The sequence below is a fragment of the Dipodomys spectabilis genome, unplaced genomic scaffold (genome assembly GCF_019054845.1).
Source record: "Dipodomys spectabilis isolate Male_0828 unplaced genomic scaffold, ASM1905484v1 ptg000002l, whole genome shotgun sequence".
NCBI lineage: Eukaryota > Metazoa > Chordata > Mammalia > Rodentia > Heteromyidae > Dipodomys > Dipodomys spectabilis.
In genome coordinates, this window is record NW_024870679.1 from 54,038,351 (window position 1) to 54,058,803 (window position 20,453).

A 20,453-nucleotide genomic window follows, 5' to 3' on the forward strand; every position below is an offset into this window, starting at 1 on the left:
AAGCAGCACGTTGCCATGGAATTGGAGAAAAGAGTGTGGGCCTTTGCAGTCAGGTATATCTAAGCTTAAGTTCTGATTCTACCACTAGCCAGCAGGGTATCACTGGACCACTCTGAACTTATATCCTCCATTTAGTCTTAGACTAAATATTGTGCAAGTATGTCATCAGATCTGAATTTCTGTATGCACATAAAATATTAACAGCAATGCTATTTTTAATTGTGAACTGGGCGGGGGAGGGCAGAAAATTACTTGCTTCATTTGAGGTAAATGATGAAAGGGAGCACAAGGGCCCTTGGTAGCTTGAACCCCACAGCCCTTAGTTTCTGTCATGGGGGCCTTTGTGTTGAAAACCCAGCAGCTGATGCCCTGTGGCCTTGGGACACTGACAAGGGAGCTGGGGAGAAAGATGAATGGCAGAGCACATGGCTGGCCTGGCTCTGCCTGAGAGTCCCAGAAGCCCCCATCTCATAGACTTTCTCCCATCTCTCAGGGGCCACTAACTCGCCATCCCTGGAAAGCCCCTGGCTTTGGCAGTCAAGGAATGCAGCCAACACCATAGATAAAGTGAAACAGATGCCTTGGGAATGCAGTTCGTTCCATGCAACTCCATGAGAAGCAGAGTTGGCCTCCAAGGCATGGTGCTTATTCCTCTAGGAAGGCCCCACCAATCCCTGTGCCAGTGAGGCTCTATAGCATGAGGACTGACTCCAGCCCACTGCCTGGCCCCTTCCAATGAACCAGGTAGCCAGTGTGGCTCCGCGTGTAAGCCCTTGAGGTCACAGTGGATCGAATGCGTCCCTCATCTGTTCCTGGGAGCAAACCAATGTTGTGGGTGACATATGTATCCTTGTCCAAGTCGCCCTCCTGGGTCAGAATTGTGTCATCCCTTCTGCAGTTCTGGCACTTCTCTTCTGGTAGTAAAAGGGGAAGGATGCGGGAGAAAATTGCACACACTTTAATAGTAATATCAGCTCTGTAAGACAGATTATGTCCATTTTAGATGTGTGAAAACTGAGGCCAAAAGAAGTTAAGTCACACTATCGCTCCTGAGATTGTATTCTGTAAGTTAGAAATGACATCTATACGCGCGTGAACCTCATCTTCTTTGTGACTCAGCATCCTTAGTGTCTCTGGTGCTAGACACTGCACTGGTTAGTGGAGGTAGACTCAAGAACTGTAAATCTGTCCAATACCACCTCTAGATCCATGGAGTGGGTCCTTGGATACCTCTGTATCCAAATCCAAGTGAGAAAGACCAGAGTTCAAGTTCAGGTGCTATCACAATCCTCCTCTGCGATCTTAGGTGATACCTAGAATGAACTTCTGCCTCTCTCTGCCCCCAAGAGGCACCAGTTTCCCCAGAAAACTCTCCAGAGGTAGGGCCTAAAGTTCTGCCTTGTTTCCTGTTTCTGCCATTCTTGCTGTATGTTGCTTCAAATCCCTCCACCACTCTGCCTTTTTTCCTGGGTTGTTGGGAAACTCAAAGAGGCCCTGAGCCTCACATTCTCTAAGGATAGCGCTGTCTCCCTCTTGGGAAGACCTCCCCAGCTATGGTGCCAATGGAAGTTCTCCTCTTCCAGCACATATACCACACTAGCCTGGCATCTGTGGGCACTCTGTGACTGAGTTCTGGCCCGTTGAGAAATGAAGATGAAGCCTGGATCACACAGCACTGTCAAGGACAATCCACACTCTCTGTGAACGAGCTTTCCAGAACCTCTCACTGTTTCCTGGTGAAGCCTGCAGCCCAGAACAGGGAAGCTTTCTAGGTCTGGCTGACAAAAGCATTTGCAGAAGAAAACAGCTCCAAATCTCCTCTGTTTCCCCCCAGCCCCTGTGCTATATCCTTTAAGACGGCCACAAAGCATGTTCTCAGTTCTGGTGGCTTCAGCCCATTGGATTCATGCTGTGCCTGCACCCCATTAAGCTGGGTCTTTCTCACCACCAGAGTGTACAGCTCTGCCTAGAGGCTCCTGATGGCTGTCAACGAGTCAAATGTGAGCAGTGGCTAACTTACTATGAACTTGAGCAAACCACCAACCCTCTCTAAGCCTTGATTTCCTTATTTGGAAACCACAGAAAATAGTACTTCCTTCCCTGTCAGTGTGATGTCTAAGTGGGGTCAGGAGAGTATAATATGCTTGTTAATGTAAAGTGCTGTTTGAATCAGATGAATTATTCCTGTAGGGAGGAGAAAGCAGGTTTCTATAACTTGCTGAAATCCTGAATTTCTGTGTCCTCCAAAGTGTATCTCTTAAAACCTAGTCTCCAAACAATAGTATTAGGAGATGGGGAGGTCCGGAGAGTTTCTCCTCACAATAGGATGAGTACCCCTTTAACAAAAGGCCTGAAGGGGCTTGTCTGCCCCATTCTGTCATGTGACATCGTCTATGAGAAGGAACCCTTACTGGGATCCAAGTGTCCAGAGCCTTGAACTTGGCCTTCCCAGTCTGCAGAACTGTGAGCCATACGTTCTGTTGTTTATAACTCATCCAGTCTTTGGTATGTTTTGTTATAGCAGTATGAATAGACTAAGACATAGACTGTAAGTTAGCAGCATACCTAGAAGTTTGTGCCAACTTGTGGTAGATAAATAAGTGAATCTGAATAAATGGAAGAGTGCATTAATAAACAAAGTAACAGTCTCCAGGTCTTGCCAGTCCTGAATTCAGAGCTATCAATCATTTAGATACAGCTTCTTTATGGCAGCTATGAGAAAAACACAACAGGAACTGTCCTCAAGGGGCATGCTCCCAGTGATGCCAGAGCCAACTCGCCAAGTTCCTTTGACAGCCTTGAGTGCCTTTGGGGAGAGTTGGCGTGTGTGTGTGTGTGTGTGTGTGTGTGTGTGTGTGTGTATGTGGGGGGGGGGGCAGTGCCTTCTGCCTTACCAGGGAAACCATTAACCTTTGGTGTGAGAGGCATCTAGTCTGCTTACTGTCTTGGGGGGAGCACCAGGCATAGCCATGTCAACTAGAGATTCATTTGACAGCCTGTCTGTCCCCAATAATTAAGCGACCCACACAGCCCTGGGCTGGACTGACCCCAGCAGCTGCTAACACTCTGGGGCTGGTGCTCACTCAGCCCCCAGTTTCTCCCACCCCAATCTAGCCAGGCCTTGGCCCAGAACTGTAGGACCCATCTGTCCCTTGCATCCTCCTTTCATGTCTCCTGTCCTCATTCAGAAAGAATTTGCTAACGTGCGAGTTGGTTGCCTGTTCCTCCCCGGCTACCTCTCTAGGCTCCTAAGGTTCTTGGGCAGTGGGGCCATCTTCTCCCTATCTGTCGCCCTCACTGTGCAAACCCCCCCCCTCCTCAGTGCTCCTCCGTCTCTTACTTCCCTCTGAATCTAGATAAGGCAAGGCCTTCTCACCCAGGAAGGGGTTTGCTCCCTTCTCTGAGATTCTCATGCAAGCTTCAGCTTGTATAATAATGTTCCCTCCCTCCCTGCCCCTCTCCTTTCCTCCTTTCCCTTCTTCCTAACAATCCTGCCTTGCCCCTGCGCTGTGTGTGAGGCTCATGCTGGCCACATTCACGTCCCACTAGCCCTCCATAGCACTCTTCAGGATCTGTCTCAAGCGAACCTGCCAGCAACACCTGTCATCCTGGGTAGAACTCTGTCATCTTCCCTCTCTGGGGCCTAATTTCTTCCTTAGGGGAAAAAAAGATTCTTTAACTCTCAAGGTTGCTGTAAGTTGATAATATTAATAATAGTGATATTAATCCCCAGAATCTGAGCAGAGGTCAGAGGGTCCTAAGCACTCTGCTCACATCGGCCTCGTTACCCCCTTCGGTGTGGTCTGAGAGACTGAGGGCCTCACTTAGCACTGGGCCTGGCACCCAGGCGGGAAGTGTTCCATCGCTGCTGGCATCACAGAGGTGGTCACGTCTGGCCTGCCCGGGAATATGCCAGGCACGTTCCTGGGACAGCGCACAGACGAGCCTGGCTGGAGCTCAGGGCTCATGTTTAATAAAAGATTAATGAAATTGTCAAATTGACCTTGTCAGTGTCTGCTCAATCCAATTACGTGGCTGTGGCCCCCATGAATGGGGTTAAAACAGGAGTGTGCGTGAGAGACACCATGACAGCAGTTCTGGGGAGACAGCAGCTGCCCCCAAGCCCTGAAGGAAGTCAGTCCTGTTCCATCTCCTGGGCCCCATTCAAGGTCTGCTCACTGCATTGGGGGGGGGGCTCTGAGAAACTGGAGCTGACACCCATCTCACCCAGAGAGGGGAGCTCCCTCCCCACACCCCCCGATGCTTCATACAAGCTTTGTGCTGGGGCTGGGACTCATGGTGATCAAGGCACAGTCCCTATCCTTGAAGAGTCCTTGGTCTGGTGGAAAAGACAGATGCAAGAACAAAGAGAATTCACCCAAGTGAGCATTGCCCTGAATTACAACAGCCCAGCGAAGGTGCAGTTGTATCAATCTGAAACGCACAATTTTGTGGAGAGGGCATTTTCTGTCAGGAGCTGACAACAGAATATACAGGTATGGGGAGGAGAGGAGGAGAAAGAGTCATCCCCAGAACCAGCCAGGGTTCAGACAGGAGAACCATGGAGGAAGGTTCTGGACAGCTGTAGGGCCTATGGGAGAGTTAGGTCCTGGAGGAGAACAGTCTGGGGTCAGCGGGTGCTAACAGAACAGTGCCAAGGACTGCAGAGGCCAGACTGGGGCACCAGGGTCCTAGAAAGAGAAACACTGGAGTTCTGGGAGGGCAGGGTTTCTGGTAGAGGAGCTCAGAGCTCCCTGGAAGGGTCAAAGAGCCTGGATCAAGCAGACAAGGGAGGTTTTCAGGGTATGGGGCAGCCCGAATAAGGTCAAAGTTCTGAGGAATCGAAGCCACCCAGAGCTGTTGCTGGCTGGGCTGGACAGCAGTGGTGCCTGGTCCTGGTGCTAGCTTGCCTGCATAACCCACTTGTTGTGGGTGACAGTGTTTCTTGGGATTTGAGTGGCCTTTTTAGTGCACTAAGCTGCCAGTCTCTCCCCCGCCCCCACCCAAACATGATCCTCACAGAACACTATGAAATAATAGATGCCATAGCTAGGTATGCCCATTTCTGGCTGGGCAAACAAGCATGAGGAGAACACGGGCCCTGGGTGGTATCGGGGACCTGGCCCATCTATCTAGATTGAAAGTCTGAGGTTCATCCTGTCACCATAAGACAATCTTTTTTTTTTTCCTTTTTTAAAAAAATTGTGAAAATACTGTACAGAGGGGTTACAATTACATGGGCAAGATAATGAGTACATTTCTTATCAAGCATTGTAGCCTCCTCCTTTGTTTCCCTTTCCCATCCCTTCCCATCTCCCCCTAACCCCCACCCAGTCCTCCCCCCCCCACCAAAGTGGTAAAGTTCTTTCACATAATGCCTTGTACATCTCATTGTTGCAATGGATCCACCTATATCCCTATTTAAACGATTTGTTTTTTCCCTTCCCCTCTACAAATTTTACCAACCTAAAATACAGTGAAAGCAGAGGTTATACCATGGGGGAGGGACATACAAAGCAACAAAGAAATAATCCTATAAATGTGTTAGAAACAATCACCTGAAAGGAAAAAAAAACATTTGAATACATATCTTAGGGTTCATTTCCCTAACATTAACTTATCTGACCTTTTCTGCTTGACTCAGACATATACTAGTTATTGCAAATAAGGGAAACCATGGGACCTAAGTTTCTTTGGGCCTGGCTTACTTCACTTAATATAATTTTTTTCCAAGTCTTTCCATTTCCTAACAAATGGGGCAATGTCATTCTTTCTGATGGAGGCATAGAATTCCATTGTGTATATATACCACATTTTCTTGATCCATTCATCTACTGAGGGGCATCTGGGTTGGTTCCATATCTTAGCTATGATAAATAATGCTGCAATAAACATAGTCGTGCTGGTAGCTTTAGTGTGGCCTTGTTTGTGATCATTTGGGTAAATGCCCAAAAGTGGGATTGCTGGGTCATAGGGAGCTCTATGTAGAGTCTTTTGAGGAACCTCCATACTGCTTTCCAAAGTAGTTGAACAAGTTTACACTCCCACCAACAATGCAGTAGGGTTCCCTTCTGTCCACATCCCCTCCAGCATCTGTTGTTATTAGAGTTCTTGATTATAGCCATTCTAACTGGGGTGAGGTGGTAGAGGCTGTGGCCAGGTGTCTTGAAATAAGCTTCAGGGCGGAAGATGGCTGATTCTGGGTCCCTTGCTTGACAGACCATCATTATCTTATGGTTTTGAAAGACCACCCTTCAAATTGCTTCTCAGGAGAGTTCAATGAGAGGACCCCAAATGTGACTCCCACATTGAGATATTGTTTCAAACAATAGACTTCATGTTTAGCTGAGGATCCCTAGCAGAATGAGTCTAGTCCTTGATCTGTCCACAGTGTCTCAGAGAGAACAGATCCTACCTGTCCCGTCCCACCTGGCTAGTGCCCATTCCATTCACCAAGAAAACAGGGAGTCAGCACCTATTCCTCCTCTTCCTCTCTGACTATAGTCAGCAAACTGTGCCAGGGTAGCTCAAAATGAATATCCCTGCCTTTATACCAGGCTTCCACATTCTTGGAGAGACCCTTGCACCACCCTCCAGATTTCCCTCCCTCTCCCTTCATCAACTATAAGGCTGCGACTATGCCCTGAAACACCATTCTAGCCACCTCACTCCCTGGCTCAGCCCCCTCAGCGTCTCCCTGTTGCTACCTCAAGACAAAGTCCAGTTCCCTAATAGCCTGGGTGGCCTGCTTTTCCCAAGGCCCTAGACTTGTCCATCCCAGCAGCCTTGCCTCTCAGCCAGGTGCCCACCCCAAAGAGAATCTCAGAACGCATTGAGCTTTAGGAGCCCTAAGATACCTGGTCACCCGTTTCTTCCTCTTGCCTCTGTCCCAGGCTTTGCTCTAGGGAAGTATGTTTTTCTTGCATTTTAGCCAGGAGTTGAAGGTAAAACAATATTCAAAAACAAATATCCAAATGGAGTAGGGGGAGGAAAGCAGAGAAAGGGGCCTAGAGGTACTTAGTGTGTGGATGGCTCATGGAGAGAATTTCAGGACCATAGAGCACATTTCCTGTCCCCTTTGCTTGCAACACCCTGTGCCCTTCCTGGGGCTCAGAGCTCACCTGGGAATCAACTTAGGAGCCCCTCCTCTACTACACTCAGGAGATCCACCATTCCTTCTTTTATGTCTCTGTGGTCCCTGTTCTGCTTTAGCCCCACTCCTGACCATTGATTCCTATGCTCTAATTCTTCTTGTTTCACTCATTAATTCATCTAGCCATTCACTTTTCTCTTCCTTGACTAGACCTAGGGCTGGTCTCTGTGCTGTGACTGGGATGCCTCTGCCACTTGCCCTGCCCCATGCCCTAGTTGCTCTTGGGAGGCCGGGAGGGACTCTGTCTGCTCCATTTCATTATCCTTGTGCTAGCTGGGCACATAGCCCAGAAAGACTTTGGGTGAGTATTTGCTGAGTGAATAAACATTTGAGATCATTTTATTGAAATACTTCAGAGTAAATTTGGAGACAGGCATTCCTCTGCTCAAGAGTAATTTAATAACCACAAATGCCTTTAACACAGTGAGAAGAAGGGGCTCAAGGAAAAAAAAAGGTGTATGTTTGCCTTACTGCTGCTGTTAAAATAAATGGCATTTTTAATAAAGTGTCCCCATACAGCATTATAGAATGTGGCCACATGATGAAATAAATAGCTGCTGAAATTATGCATTGCAAAGCAGACTTCTTCTGGTCTTTCAGTTATTAAATTTAATCACTTTTGAGCTGTGCCCCTATTCCTTTTTTCCTAGAGGCAGGTATGCTTTTGATTAAAATGCGGGCCCCAGAGCACTTTCGCAGGGGAGGGCTGAGCTCTGTCCCCAGAGAAACCTCAGTGGAGCAAGCCAACGGAATGACAAGGCCAAGGCCACAGCCACAATTTACTTCTCACTTGATGGACGTGTTTATCCCCAGACAGCGCCACGGCAGTCATGGGGCGTATGGAAATCTTGCAATTAAGGCAAAGTCTAATTAGAGACTACATATTCAAAATACAAAAGGAAGCTCCAAGTGGCAGCTACTCTGGTTGGCTCTGAGATGTCATTATCCCTCTCCAGGCCCTGCCTTGACCACTCCCAGCTGGATGGCAAGGTAGGAAATTCATTCAGCCCATAGAGTCAGCTCAGCACACTGGGTCCGGAACCCAAACAGACCTGGATTCGATTCAGTTTTGCTTATTATCCTGCCACTAGCCACAGCACCCCATCTCCCTACTGGACGTGATGGCAACCATTTATAGGGACATAGAAAGATCGAGTAAGGGCTCACTCAATTCAAAGACCTCCTTGATCAAAGTAGGTCACATCCATTGCAGGTGCTTTAGCCCTGTCCATAAAGGTGAGAGAACCCAGCTAGCCTGGACAAGAGGAAAGAGACTGGGAGGTCAGGACTCCATTTACTGTATCATTCACTGTCTTTCTGAGCCCAGAGGAACAAGAGACTTCTGACCTTTCTCATTTAAATACCTGGCTCTGTACTGAGTAACACATTCACTGTCCTTAGTGTGGGTGCCTGAGAAAATCAGTTTTTCCTCAACTCAAATAGTTCTTAAGGGCAGAGAGAAGTCAGGCCATGATAACAGAGTGACAGAGAAGGTGCTGGTTTGGGAATTCTGAATCAGAACCAACAATAGCTCATGAGTCATTGTGAGTTTATCAAAAGATGAGCTAGCAGCTGCTTCTGCCTCCCTTCAAGTCACGGTCTAGTTGGGAAGAGAAAAGAACACAGTAGGGGGCAGCAACTATTTACAATGCTGTGATATGTTATAGTTTCAAGAAATGCCTTTGATTAATTTCTGATTTAATCCTCTCTATGGCCTGTGAGTGAGAGTGAGCAGATAACAGTGACCCACACTTGACACGGAGCTCTAGGCCTGAACTTCTCTCAGGTGCAAAGAAGAGTTGGTATGTTCAGCGCAGTGTGTGTCCCACAGCAAACCCCATACTGTCACTCACACTGCACAGTGATCAGGATCTACACTTTCTGCTGTTGTTCTTCCAGATCTCTTTTGTGTCTATTTGCTTTAAATGTCTGAGTCACTACAGGAGTGTTTGCATTCTTCCCCATGCTGCCTGATAAGAACTGTCCCAAAGTTATCATATGTTCTTCCCACTGAATTATACACTCTGCCTGCATCTTGGGTATGTCCATAAACAACCTCAGTATACTTTTCAAGCTTTAAAGTTTTATATACATAGTCTCAGATTCTTCTTCTTACTATGCAGTGTGATATGGCTTTGAACCTAGATCCTCAGATCTCAGCCTTCTAAGTAGGTAGGATTATAGGTGCTAGCTGCTGGTGCCCAGCAGGTTCATTTTTATTTTAGAGTATTTCACTGGATGAAGAAAGTGTGGGAATGAGTGAGAGAGAGAGAGAAAGAGAGACAGAGAGAGGCAGACAGACAGACACAGAGACAGATATAGACAGAGACAGACAGAGAGACAGAGATTCTATGCATCCTGCTGTTGGGTATTGGCTTTCACTCTCTGTACCATCCTGTATAGCTTCACAAGGGAAGGAGGATTCAAGATGAATGAACATGCCTAGAGCCCAGATCCTGCCAGAGGAAGAAGAACACTCTTTTGATTTGTTATGAAGCACAGGGTCTGGCACACAGCTAATTCTCAGTGCTGATTGCTAGAGATACTTAAGTTTTGCCTCAGAAGGATAAAAAAAGGATAAAATCAAGAAAAAGAAGGAAAACGAGACACTTTACAAGCATATTTTAAAACCCAAGGCATGAGAAGAAAAACAGAGAGCATGAGACCCTGAGTTCAAGCCCTGGTACTGGCATAAAACCCAAACCCAAACCAAACCTAAACCAAACAGAGACGTTCAGTCCATCTCTAAATCTAGCTGTGATTTTATTCCATTAGTGACCAACTCTGGAAGTCTTAGTAGGGCTTAGCTGGCCCTGGGCCAGGCCCTCCCTGAAGGCTCTCCCACCCTGCAAAGCCCTTTTCAGGCATGCAGCTGCAGGCTGGGCTACATAGAGTTAAATCCTTTCTTTTCTAAGACATTGGAGCCAATGAAGCTTTCTGCTTAAATGGCCTAGAACCATCTCCCGAAGCTCCTTAACTCAGAAAAGTGTGTAAGTCAGCAAAATGAAAATAATTTAAAGATCTGTTGAAAAAAAAAAAAAGTAGTCTAGCCTCCTTTCTTCTATCAACTATCATGGCCTCTCTGTGGTGGCTTTTATTTCCCACGTCCAGGCTAGGGGCTTCCTGCCAGTTTGGGGAAAGGTGTATTCAAGGCTTCCTAGTGGGAGGAGAAGGTGGGGGAGCTGAGGCATCTAAGAATCTACCTGGAATACTTTGTGGCCTCAAAACCCTGCTCTAACTACCAGAATGCCACCAGGGCCACAACAGTTTTCCGAGGCCAATGTAGGGCAACTGAAGGTCACAGGAAGGAAGCAACCAGGCCAAAGTGGAGTGTGCTGCTTCTGACTAAGGCTGTATGCTCCATGCTCTAAATGGAGGGAAGGGCCTGCTGGTGGGCACACCTTTCCTATTCTCAGCATTTTATGCAACTCTCCTAAAAGACTGACACCTTATTCATGTCACTGAGACTAAGAAATTGGCTCCATACAGCTGATCAATCTTTGCACATAGGAAGGAGGCTGACTGCCATGGCCAAAGTCCTGCTACAGAAAAGTGACGAGGGAATGGGTGAAACCCATTCTTCCTTACTCTACGGCCCCATTGTTCTATGACATGAAGGAAGTGGCTAGGGAAAAACAAGAGAGGTCAGAATTCTGAAATGTAGCCACTGTCACCCTTTCCTTCTTCCTGGATCGAGGATGGTCTACCAATCTTCACCCTGTGAGAGGAGGCCAGGATTTCTAAGGCCTCTCAGGAAAGGCTTTTCTGATCTCCCAGAGACAAACACTCCAGGTAAAAATTGCTGCTTTACTCTCTGGCTTCTTACAATCTTTTGTTTCCAGGGAAAGTGCTACTTGATTCGTACCAAGCCTTGTGCTAGGGCTCAGGGACTCACACAAGGATGTGGCAGTCCACGTGTAAACTTAGAATGTTTACAGACCAGTGAGAGAGGTGGACATGTCATGGCAGCCCGACAGGAGTCTACCAGAGGCTACCAGAAGATGGAACAGAGTGGGGAGGTGGGGAGAGGAAGCGGCTCTGAAGCCTTGATGGTGGGAGGAGAATTAGAAGGGGCAGGGCAAGGTTCAATGTGGACATCTGAGATAGCAGAAATCATGGTCATTAAGATGAGGGCCGCCTATATATACACAATGGAATTCTATGCCTCCATCAGAAAGAATGGCATTGCCACATTTGTTAGGAAATGGAAAGACTTGGAAAAAATTATATTAAGTGAAGTAAGCCAGGCCCAAAGAAACAGGTCCCATGGTTTCCCTTATTTGCAACATCTAGTATATGTATGAGTCAAGCGGAAAAGGTCAGATAATGTGATGTTAGGAAAATGAACCCTTAGATACATATTTTAATGTTTTTTTCTTTCATGCATTTGTTTCTAACGCATTTATAGGATTGTCTCTTTGTTGCTTTGTATGTCCCTCCCCCACAGTATAACCCCTGCTTTCACTATATTTGATGTCAGTATAACTTGTGGAGGAAATGGGGAAAAACAAGTCATTAAAGGATACAGGTGGACCTGTTGCAATAATGAGAAGTACAAGTTGTCATGTTGAAAATGAGCTTTACAACGCTGGTGGGGGGGGGGAGGGGGGAGCATTGGGTGGGGGGGGTCGGGGGGGAGGCTGGGAAGGGATGTGAAGGGTAAACAAAGGAGGAGGCTGCAAAGCTTGATAAGAAATGTATGCATTATCCTGCCCATGTAATTGTAACCCCTCTGTACAGTATGTTCACAAAAAAAATTGAATAAAATTAAAAATTAAAAAAAAAAAAAAAAGATGAGGGCCACCATCGTCAGAAACCTCTACATTGAGACACAGGTCTGCAGTTAGTAAGAAAGGACAGTTATCATGAGAATGCACCTTAATTCCATAGATGACATGACTGCTCATGAGGAAAGACTGATTCTTTAAATTTTTATATGCAGTGCTAGGAAGGATGGTAAGGGCAAACATAGCTGGCTGGAGATTTGATGTACTTTACCAAACAGGGCTTAGCCTAGGACCTATTTCAGTCTAGGCTTCTGCGCACATACATTGTGCATTAGGGATTTGACTGAATCCTTAGAACAAGCCTTCAGATGAGGCACAGATCAGGAGAATAATGGCACTCACTCGGGACCACTTAGCTAGGGTGGATTCTCCAGCTAGCATCATGTCTGGTGAGAGGAAGGGTCAGGGAAAGAGAGGTAATCTGATATTAAATTGGGTGCCAACAGCTGAGTATCTCCCACATCTGGTCTCTGGCCCAGGAGATTCCTGGCATACTTTTTTTGTTTTGTCCTACCAACAATGTGATGATTAAGAACCATCATTTTCCTGATTCGGAAATGGAAAATAATGGGAAGAGACCTACAAACCTGAGACAGCCTGGCTTCGACCCCCTCATCTGAGAGTAGAACAAGCACTTTCAGTAGACAGGATGTGTTTAAGGTCCTAAACATAATATCACAAACACACTGCCAGTTTCTGTCTCAGGAGCTCCTCATCTCCTCCCTTCTTTACTCAGATTTCAGTTCATGCAACCTGCCCTCCACCCTGCCTCAGATCCTCAATCTGCCTTACTCTGATGAGTTTTTGCCTTTTCCTCATGACATTAGCCCCTCCACTGTCCTCTCATATATTGTGCTTACTGCCTATTTTCTCCCCATTCTATCTTGTATCATGCCCTCCCATACACTTTAAGATTTTTAAGCTCCATAAAGGAGGATCTTTGCTTTTCTTCAGCAGCATACTTTAGACCAGTGATGGACACCTAGACAACATGGAATAAGTATTTGATGAATAACAAATGCATTCTGTAAGGAGGTAAGTTCTGGATAAGTTTTGAGTATATTCAGTGGTGAGACTAAGATTTCTGAATCTCACTTCCCTACCAGTCAGTGAAATGTCAACAGTAAACTGCCACATCCTAGGTTAGATGTGGCCACAGAGGGCCTCCTGGTGTAGTAGAAAGAGCTTAGGGGTTGAAGCCACATTGGTAAGGCTTCTTGCTTTAGTCAGATAAACAGTGCCTGTTAGAGTGCTAGACACAGGCTAAATAGAAGCTTGTTAAAGATAAGTGGATGAGAAGACATATGGGAAGACAAATTATCTCACAGACATTCTTGTCCCTCAGGTTAAAGCTCAAATGTTATATCTCCAATCCCTATCCATTCCATAACAAGACAGAGGAATCCTAGCTACTAGAATAATTCAACTCGTTGAAAATGATCTGTACAACTTGAGGGGTGTAGGGGCAGGGAAAGTGGGAGAAAAATGAGGGAGGGGGTAACAAGTTCAACAAGAAATGTACTCACTACTTTATTTATGTAACTGTAACCCCTCTGTACATCACCTTGACAAATTAAAATTTAAATAAAGATTGACAAAATTTAACTTAAAAAATAATTCAACAAAAAATGCTAATGAGCAAGTAGAGTAAAAGATGGGTCTACACTGGAGGAACTTACTACTCCTTACTTCACTAAATGTTATTATAGATTGCTTGATAAAAATATAAAGTCTTTGGCTTTAGTCCTAAAAATTGATAAAGTAGCCAACTTTTATATTGGCACATGACTTTCAAACATCTATAGGATATCAAATGACATAAAATGAATAATATTTAGAAATAGTATCAAGTTGATATATACTGTTATTTTTCAAGGCTCTGGATATTGTAACAATCCACTGATTTTATAAATGAATAAACAGAAATATCTATGTATAAACAGATGTAAAGCATCATGTTTATTTACTATCAAAGGTGGAGGAAAGATACAGAATAAAATACTGAAAAAAATCCCTCATATGTACATAGAGAATTCACATAAGAAGCTGAAAAAGTACATGTAAATGGTAAGCTAAACTGCCAAACTTTAAAACCTGCAGACACTTGTGAAGTTGTGGGAAAATGGTACATGACTGTCCACACTGCTTAAGATGTGGCTTAACTTTTTGGAAAGCAATACAATAGTACAAACAAAGGACTATAAAAATGTTCTTGCCCTTTAACCCAGTTAGCTCATTCTTGGAAATTTACTCTAAAAAGCAAATTAACATAAGGAAAACAAGCTAAGTGATCACAGAGGCAGCAGTGCTCTAATGGCAAGAAACTGGAGACAATAAAGTTTACAATGAAGAGATTAGAAGTTAGTTTGGACTCATTGGTGGAAAGTTATTAAAATAATAGCTATGAAATCAGGCTGAAGAGGCAAGTGTTACATGAGCAAGGAGCAGAGGTGCATGGAAAACTGGATGGCACAGGCCGCCATGCACAGTGTAACCACAGCCCTGGATACAACAAAGAACTCTCAGGAGTGGACATGTACTTGGGCTTGGCCCTTGAGATTATGGCTGGCTTCTCTTTTGAGGTTTTGGTTTCCTTCAGATTTTCTTTTGAACTTTGAACAAAAATGGAAAAGCAGGTCCTTATCATCTGGCTGCACCCAACAAGATCAAATGTAATAAGGAAGAATGGGAAGTCCTGCATTTCGTTTAAGAAATATATTTGAAAAAAAAAAAAAAAACCACAATTTAGGAACAGGTGGGACTAAAGAGCAGTTAAGATGAAAGAGGATAGCAAAAAGGAAGCCAAAAAATAAGACAGAACAAAAAACAAAACCCACTGGGACTAAAGGTCTAGCACAGTGGTAGGCCAATACAATCACCATAACTAACTGCATAATGGTTAAAGTGACGGAGTGGAAGATATAGGGAACTTGCCTAGGTTCTGATAGTCATATTCAGCTCTACAAAGGGCTATGAGTAGAAGCATTCTCTGTATCTTCAGTGTGAGAATCTAAATTACTCTACAAGTCTAAAAGTCTCAGGGAAAAGGGTTTCAGCTTAACAGAAGCTTGGTCCTGGTAGAAAGCTGGTTGTCATGAATTGAGCATGGCCATCTCAACCGAGGGTAGTTCCAAGATCACTTTTGACCCTTAGTTGTCATGAGTTTAGGAAACTCCCTGGCAGAAGCTGGTCAAGCCCTTTAAAAGAAGATATTTTAAAATTGGATTGCATATTTGTAGATATAAAAGCAAAATATCACATTCCCAACATAAATAAATTGGGCCATGAGAAAACTGAATATAGAAATGGAGTTTGCTGGAAATGCTAACAGGTTTTAAAGAAGTTTTCTATAAAGAAGGAACCAACCTCTGGAGCAATATACAACATGGATAGTAATCAAATGCAATATAATGAGGCACTATTTTTTTTTTACCAAATTAAGTTGGCAGAATAATTTTTAAAGGTGATCATACTCATTTACATGTGTAAAGAATAAGAAAAATGTAATTCCTTTGGACTAAAGGAAGGAAAAAAATTGGACTAAACAGAGGGAAATAATTGCTCTACACGAACATCCTCATGTAAGTTTTACTTATAAACTATCTAATTTCCACAGAAGGGCAAATGGGCCAGGAGTAAGCAGGTGGGAACTGAAGCAAAGAGTGAGACCATTTAGCATCACTGGGGATGACCCTACATCCTAAACTGTAGAATAAGCAGGTTCTAGAGAGCCAGATGCAGGTATGCTATCCAAAGCCCCTACATCAAAGATCAACAGGTTCAGGGCAGGAGCACACTCAGATGAAGAATGAACAGGTGTAGGAAGAGGGCAGGAGAGCAGAGGAATCCCAGCATCAGTACTAATGGTTACTCACCCTCTTACCTGGGTACCTTTATATCATCATGCCTCCTACCAGCCTGTTAGCTAAATATTATTGTCTCCACTTTGCAGATGAATTGGTCAATGTTAAGGAAAGAAAATAACTTGCCTCAAGTGAGGTAGTAGGCACTAAGTTGTGAAGTGAACATGAATGCACACTGTACTGCTGCTCTGGATGAAAGTATGCGGTGAGGCCCTTCACAAACTGGCAGAGCTGCAGGTGAGATCCAACTGTAAGGGGCCTGGCAGCTGACCAAATGTTTAACTCAAGTGTAGTTTTATATCTATCCAGTTTTTGGATGTTGGAATTGGCAGTTCTGACCTTCATGGTGGCTCACACCTGATCCTGTGCTGGGATCACTAGTATGCCCAATAACAGCTCCATCACCATACTTCCAGCAATGCAATTTGGAAGATTTTCCTATCTTTATGAAATTAGTATAAAGTCATTTTTATTTCTTTATAATTACAAAAAGTCATCATTTAGAAATGCATATGAGAAATCAATAGGGACACAAGAGTCACTATCACACATTTCTCAACAAGGAAAAAAAGTCAATTTTCATCATTTGGTTTCATCTGGTAACAAAGAACTTGCCAGGATTACTGAAGACAAAGTCTAATTAATACTCATTGATTCAAGTTTTGCCCACTCCATGGACCATCATACCCTAAATTACATACTGGCCTGTCGCAAGAATCAGAAGAATCTAGCTGTAACGTGAAAGCCAGGTCACTGATGTCTGGAAAGTTACCTTCTACACTGCACCAGCTACACAGCATTTGCTGAACATGAAGACCAAATTTAAGCAAGATGTTAAGGCAGGTTTTCTAGCTACCTAAGGAGAAGTTTATTCTCAATTTCAAGTAAGTATCCTCAGGCACTTTAGATTTTCTTTTCTATACTTACAAAACATTCATTCCTTCATTAAAATAATCTTGAGATAAGTTCTATTAAATGGATATTCCTGAAAAGTGGCACTTGTGTTAAAATACACGTCCCCAGCCTTATTCCAGACCTACTAAATCAGGCTCTCCAAGCAAAGCCTGGGAATATGCATTTTAAGCACTTCAGTAAATTCTTAAGATTGGGTAAGCCTAGGTACCATCAGCTACTCAAAATGGTTTTAAGTTTTGCACATGTTTGAATAAAATGCATGCTTAGAAATGGTATCCAATTAAATGAACTGTCATTGACTGCTTGTTTGGTTACCCCTAAACTTAAGAGGTAAAATGTCTAGATTGTAACCAGACCATTATATTCCCCCTTATCTTTCTTAGAAGTAAAAGGACAAGTTTCTCAGACTTGGATTCTGATGCTGCTCTATTGCTATAGCTCCAGGACCTTAGAACAAGATATTGTTTATCCATTCCTGAGCCTATTTCTTCATCAGGGTCAATGATTCAAGATGAAAATCCCGAGTTCACATAATTGCAGGCACTGAGCACATGTCAGGGGCTCAAAACCATCTGAACAGTGGGCAAAATCTTCTGGTCCCATGCTAAGAATAACTGGTATCTGCACACAGGTGATTCCTAGGGCTCTTTTCTAGATACTATCAGATTATTCTCCACAATAGCCTCCAGTTAGGAGTCATTGTTACGGATCAAGTGACCTGTTTGGACATGGTCAAACAAACACTTGGATCCGGATCCCACAGTCTCTCATGTCTCTTCTGTCCCTAATGCAAGGATCATACATTACACAAAGCACTTTCAGATTCATCAGGATTTTGTTGTTCTTGGTTGTGGGGCTTGAACTTTGGGCCTGGGTGCTGTCCCTCAACTTTTCAGCTCAAGATTAGTGCTCTACCACTTGAACCACAGAGCCATTTCTGGTTTTCTGGTGGTTAATTGGAAATAAAAGTCTCACAGACTTTCCTGCCCGGGCTGGCTTTGAACCATGATCCTTAGATCTCAGCTTCCTGAGTAGCTAGGCTTACAGGTATGAGCCACTGGTGCCCACCTCATCAGGCATTTTTATTTTTCCCACTTTCTCCCATTAACCTGAAAATACCTATAAAGCAGTTTCCATATTGTATTTGTCTTTGAGAATATGCACAGCGCCTCTGAGTGTCTACATTTCACCATGCTTAGAGAAAAAGGGGTATGGGCTCAACAGTGACACAGGTTTCCAATCTCTCATACAATCTATAGTACTCATGCTCAAGCTACCTTGTGCCATAAAACTGAACACTCCTTAACAAAAATTTATTGAGCACCGACTACACATCACAAACTTTACTTACCTTGTAAAAGGGATTAGCTTATGCCAACCACTTAAACACACTGCAGTACACAAAATGTTATTCATCCATATAGCCTTTGTGGTGGACATTATTTTCTTCATTACAATGATAAGAACTCTGAGAAGTTATTGACCCAAGATCACCTTTCTAGTTTGTAGACAGCTAGGAAAATACTATCAAAGAAAATGATCAACTATGTTTCCTATTAGTGAGCATATCATAGTTTATACTACAAAGGATTATTGGATTTACTGAAATAAAAGGTATCAAAGTGACAGCCACCCACTCTACTCACCCCAATAACCCTGAGATTTTGTTTACAGACTATCAATTAAGGACTAAACCACTAGCAAAACTATAGGGCCACATTTTCCAACCAATTTCTAAAAGCCAATAAAAATATGAAGAGAATAACAATTACAAACACTTATTGAGCACTTTATATATTTTATCTCTAATCCTAACAACAACTCTGCAAGATAGGTATTATCTTCTTTCTATAAAATAGACATTGGAGACATTGAGATTAGGTTAAACCCAAAGCGAGAAGTTTGTTCTTTCCCAACGGCTAATCAACAGGAGTGCAAATGAACAGGAAGACTGAGTGTGGTTTGACAAAACATTCGAGGCACCTCAGAGACTCAGTAACTGAATAAAGCATGAGATTTAAAAGAAGTCGTGTGGTTCGAAAGATCACTTCGTAGAAGGTAGAGTGAACAGACTGTTCGCAGGCAACATTGCCGTTTCTTCATGCCACTCAACATTACTGCTCCCCTCCCCCTTTTCTTAACAAAGATTGACTCCAATTATCAAGGAAGCTGAATCTCAGAATACCTTAAATAAGCTGATTGGCCTAAAATTCATCTATTGATGCTGATTTTGACCCAGCCCTTCAGAGCTTTGGATGGTACCTGATTCCTCTATGGGCTGTTTTCTCCTTCAGACTGAAGGTTTCTCTTCAGAAAAGACCTTCCAGGCTGAATGACATATGAGTCACCTCCGTTATACACTTAATACTATAAATAAATGAGGGCAAGATTGTCCACATCAAGAATTAATGAAGCTTTATTTTAGAACAAAATAGAGGAACAAGATACAAGTCCTTGGATGGTAAAAATACCAGTCCATATTGTGGTCAAGTGATGAGCAGCTCAGACGCTTTGCAATCTTCTGAAAAGTGCTTTTGCTGTCCCCATAACGACACCTGTGGCACTCAGCAAATCCATCTGCCTTTTTTGAAGTATGAAGTCCAAGTTCAGATCAAGTTGCTGGCCCTAATTCCTACTGGCCCCCTGCCCACACCCCCCCACCATGTGGAGGGGGTCTGACTTTGGATGGCACCATTGCTCGAAAAAAATCACACACCTCGCAAGGAAAACACAAAGGCTTTATGAAAAATCCAAAGTTTATTGCAAATTGTATTTTGCTTCCCTTCGTTCTTCGTTTTTACAAGATTTATTGATATCCATGATCTTTTCACAGATGTATTTGTTGACTTTGGAGAGTCTCTGTGCAATTTCAGTTTCATCCACAGTTTCTTGTGCTATTCTGTCATACAAACACTCTAGACAGGCAGAAGAAACAAGAAGGCCAAGGATTAATTGTGAGTTGGCAAGCAAACCTTTTAAGGGTGAGGGAGGGGACATACCTTCTGACATACTTCCCAAAGACCAATTCATTTATATTGTATAACTATATTTTAAAATATGCATTATAAATGTACTTAGAAAATAGTAGATATATACTGTAAATTTATACCTAAATACTAATGAAACACCCATGTGCCCACTACCTAGCTTAACAGGACTTTACTGAGCCCCGTAAAACTCCTGGATGCATCTCCCCAACCCTCTCTTCTCTTTGAATCCTTTCCAGCACTTGTTATTGGTAGAAATATGCAGAATATCTCATTTTGGTGTATTTAATATTCTTCCCTTCCTTTTTCTCTCTCCCCCTTCCCTTTTTCCTCTCCTCTCCTCCCCTGCCCCCTCTGTCATCAGAGATAATCACTCTCCTGAAATTTTGGCTTTTCTTTCCTTAGTGGTAACATATATGTATATATCCTTAAATATATATTTCATTTTTCCTGTGTTCAGCTGTTTATGAATATGTCTATCTCTATGTATCCTTATGACTTGCTGTTTTTACTAAATGTTATAGTATGAGATTTATCCGTTGGAAGTGTATAACTGTATGTCTTCATTTTCACTGGTGAATAGTATCCTTTTGTCAGACTGTAGTTTGCTATACAAAGCTGTCCATGGATCCTTGTTTTGCAAGTATCTTCACTCATATCTTAAGGGTACATATACAGAAACTTGTCTAGTTATCAGTTGAGGCATGGATTGCCAAATGTTAGCACACTCAACTTCACTAAGTGATGC

At 43.6% G+C, this 20,453-nt stretch overlaps 2 protein-coding genes across 3 annotated transcripts in view; both read right to left on the reverse strand.

The window, feature by feature from the left end:
* Agbl4 (AGBL carboxypeptidase 4) overlaps positions 1-20,453 on the reverse strand; it is a 1,043,215-nt gene that overhangs the window by 166,091 nt on the left and 856,671 nt on the right. The window lies entirely within an intron of this gene.
* The window catches only part of Bend5 (BEN domain containing 5), a 50,882-nt gene continuing 49,545 nt past the window's right edge, over positions 19,117-20,453 (reverse strand). For both annotated transcript variants that reach the window (XM_042679066.1, XM_042679074.1), the window contains one exon: positions 19,117-19,633. In XM_042679066.1, coding sequence (XP_042535000.1) covers positions 19,476-19,633 — 158 coding nt within the window. In that variant the 3' untranslated portion in view covers positions 19,117-19,475. The remainder of the gene's footprint in view (positions 19,634-20,453) is intronic.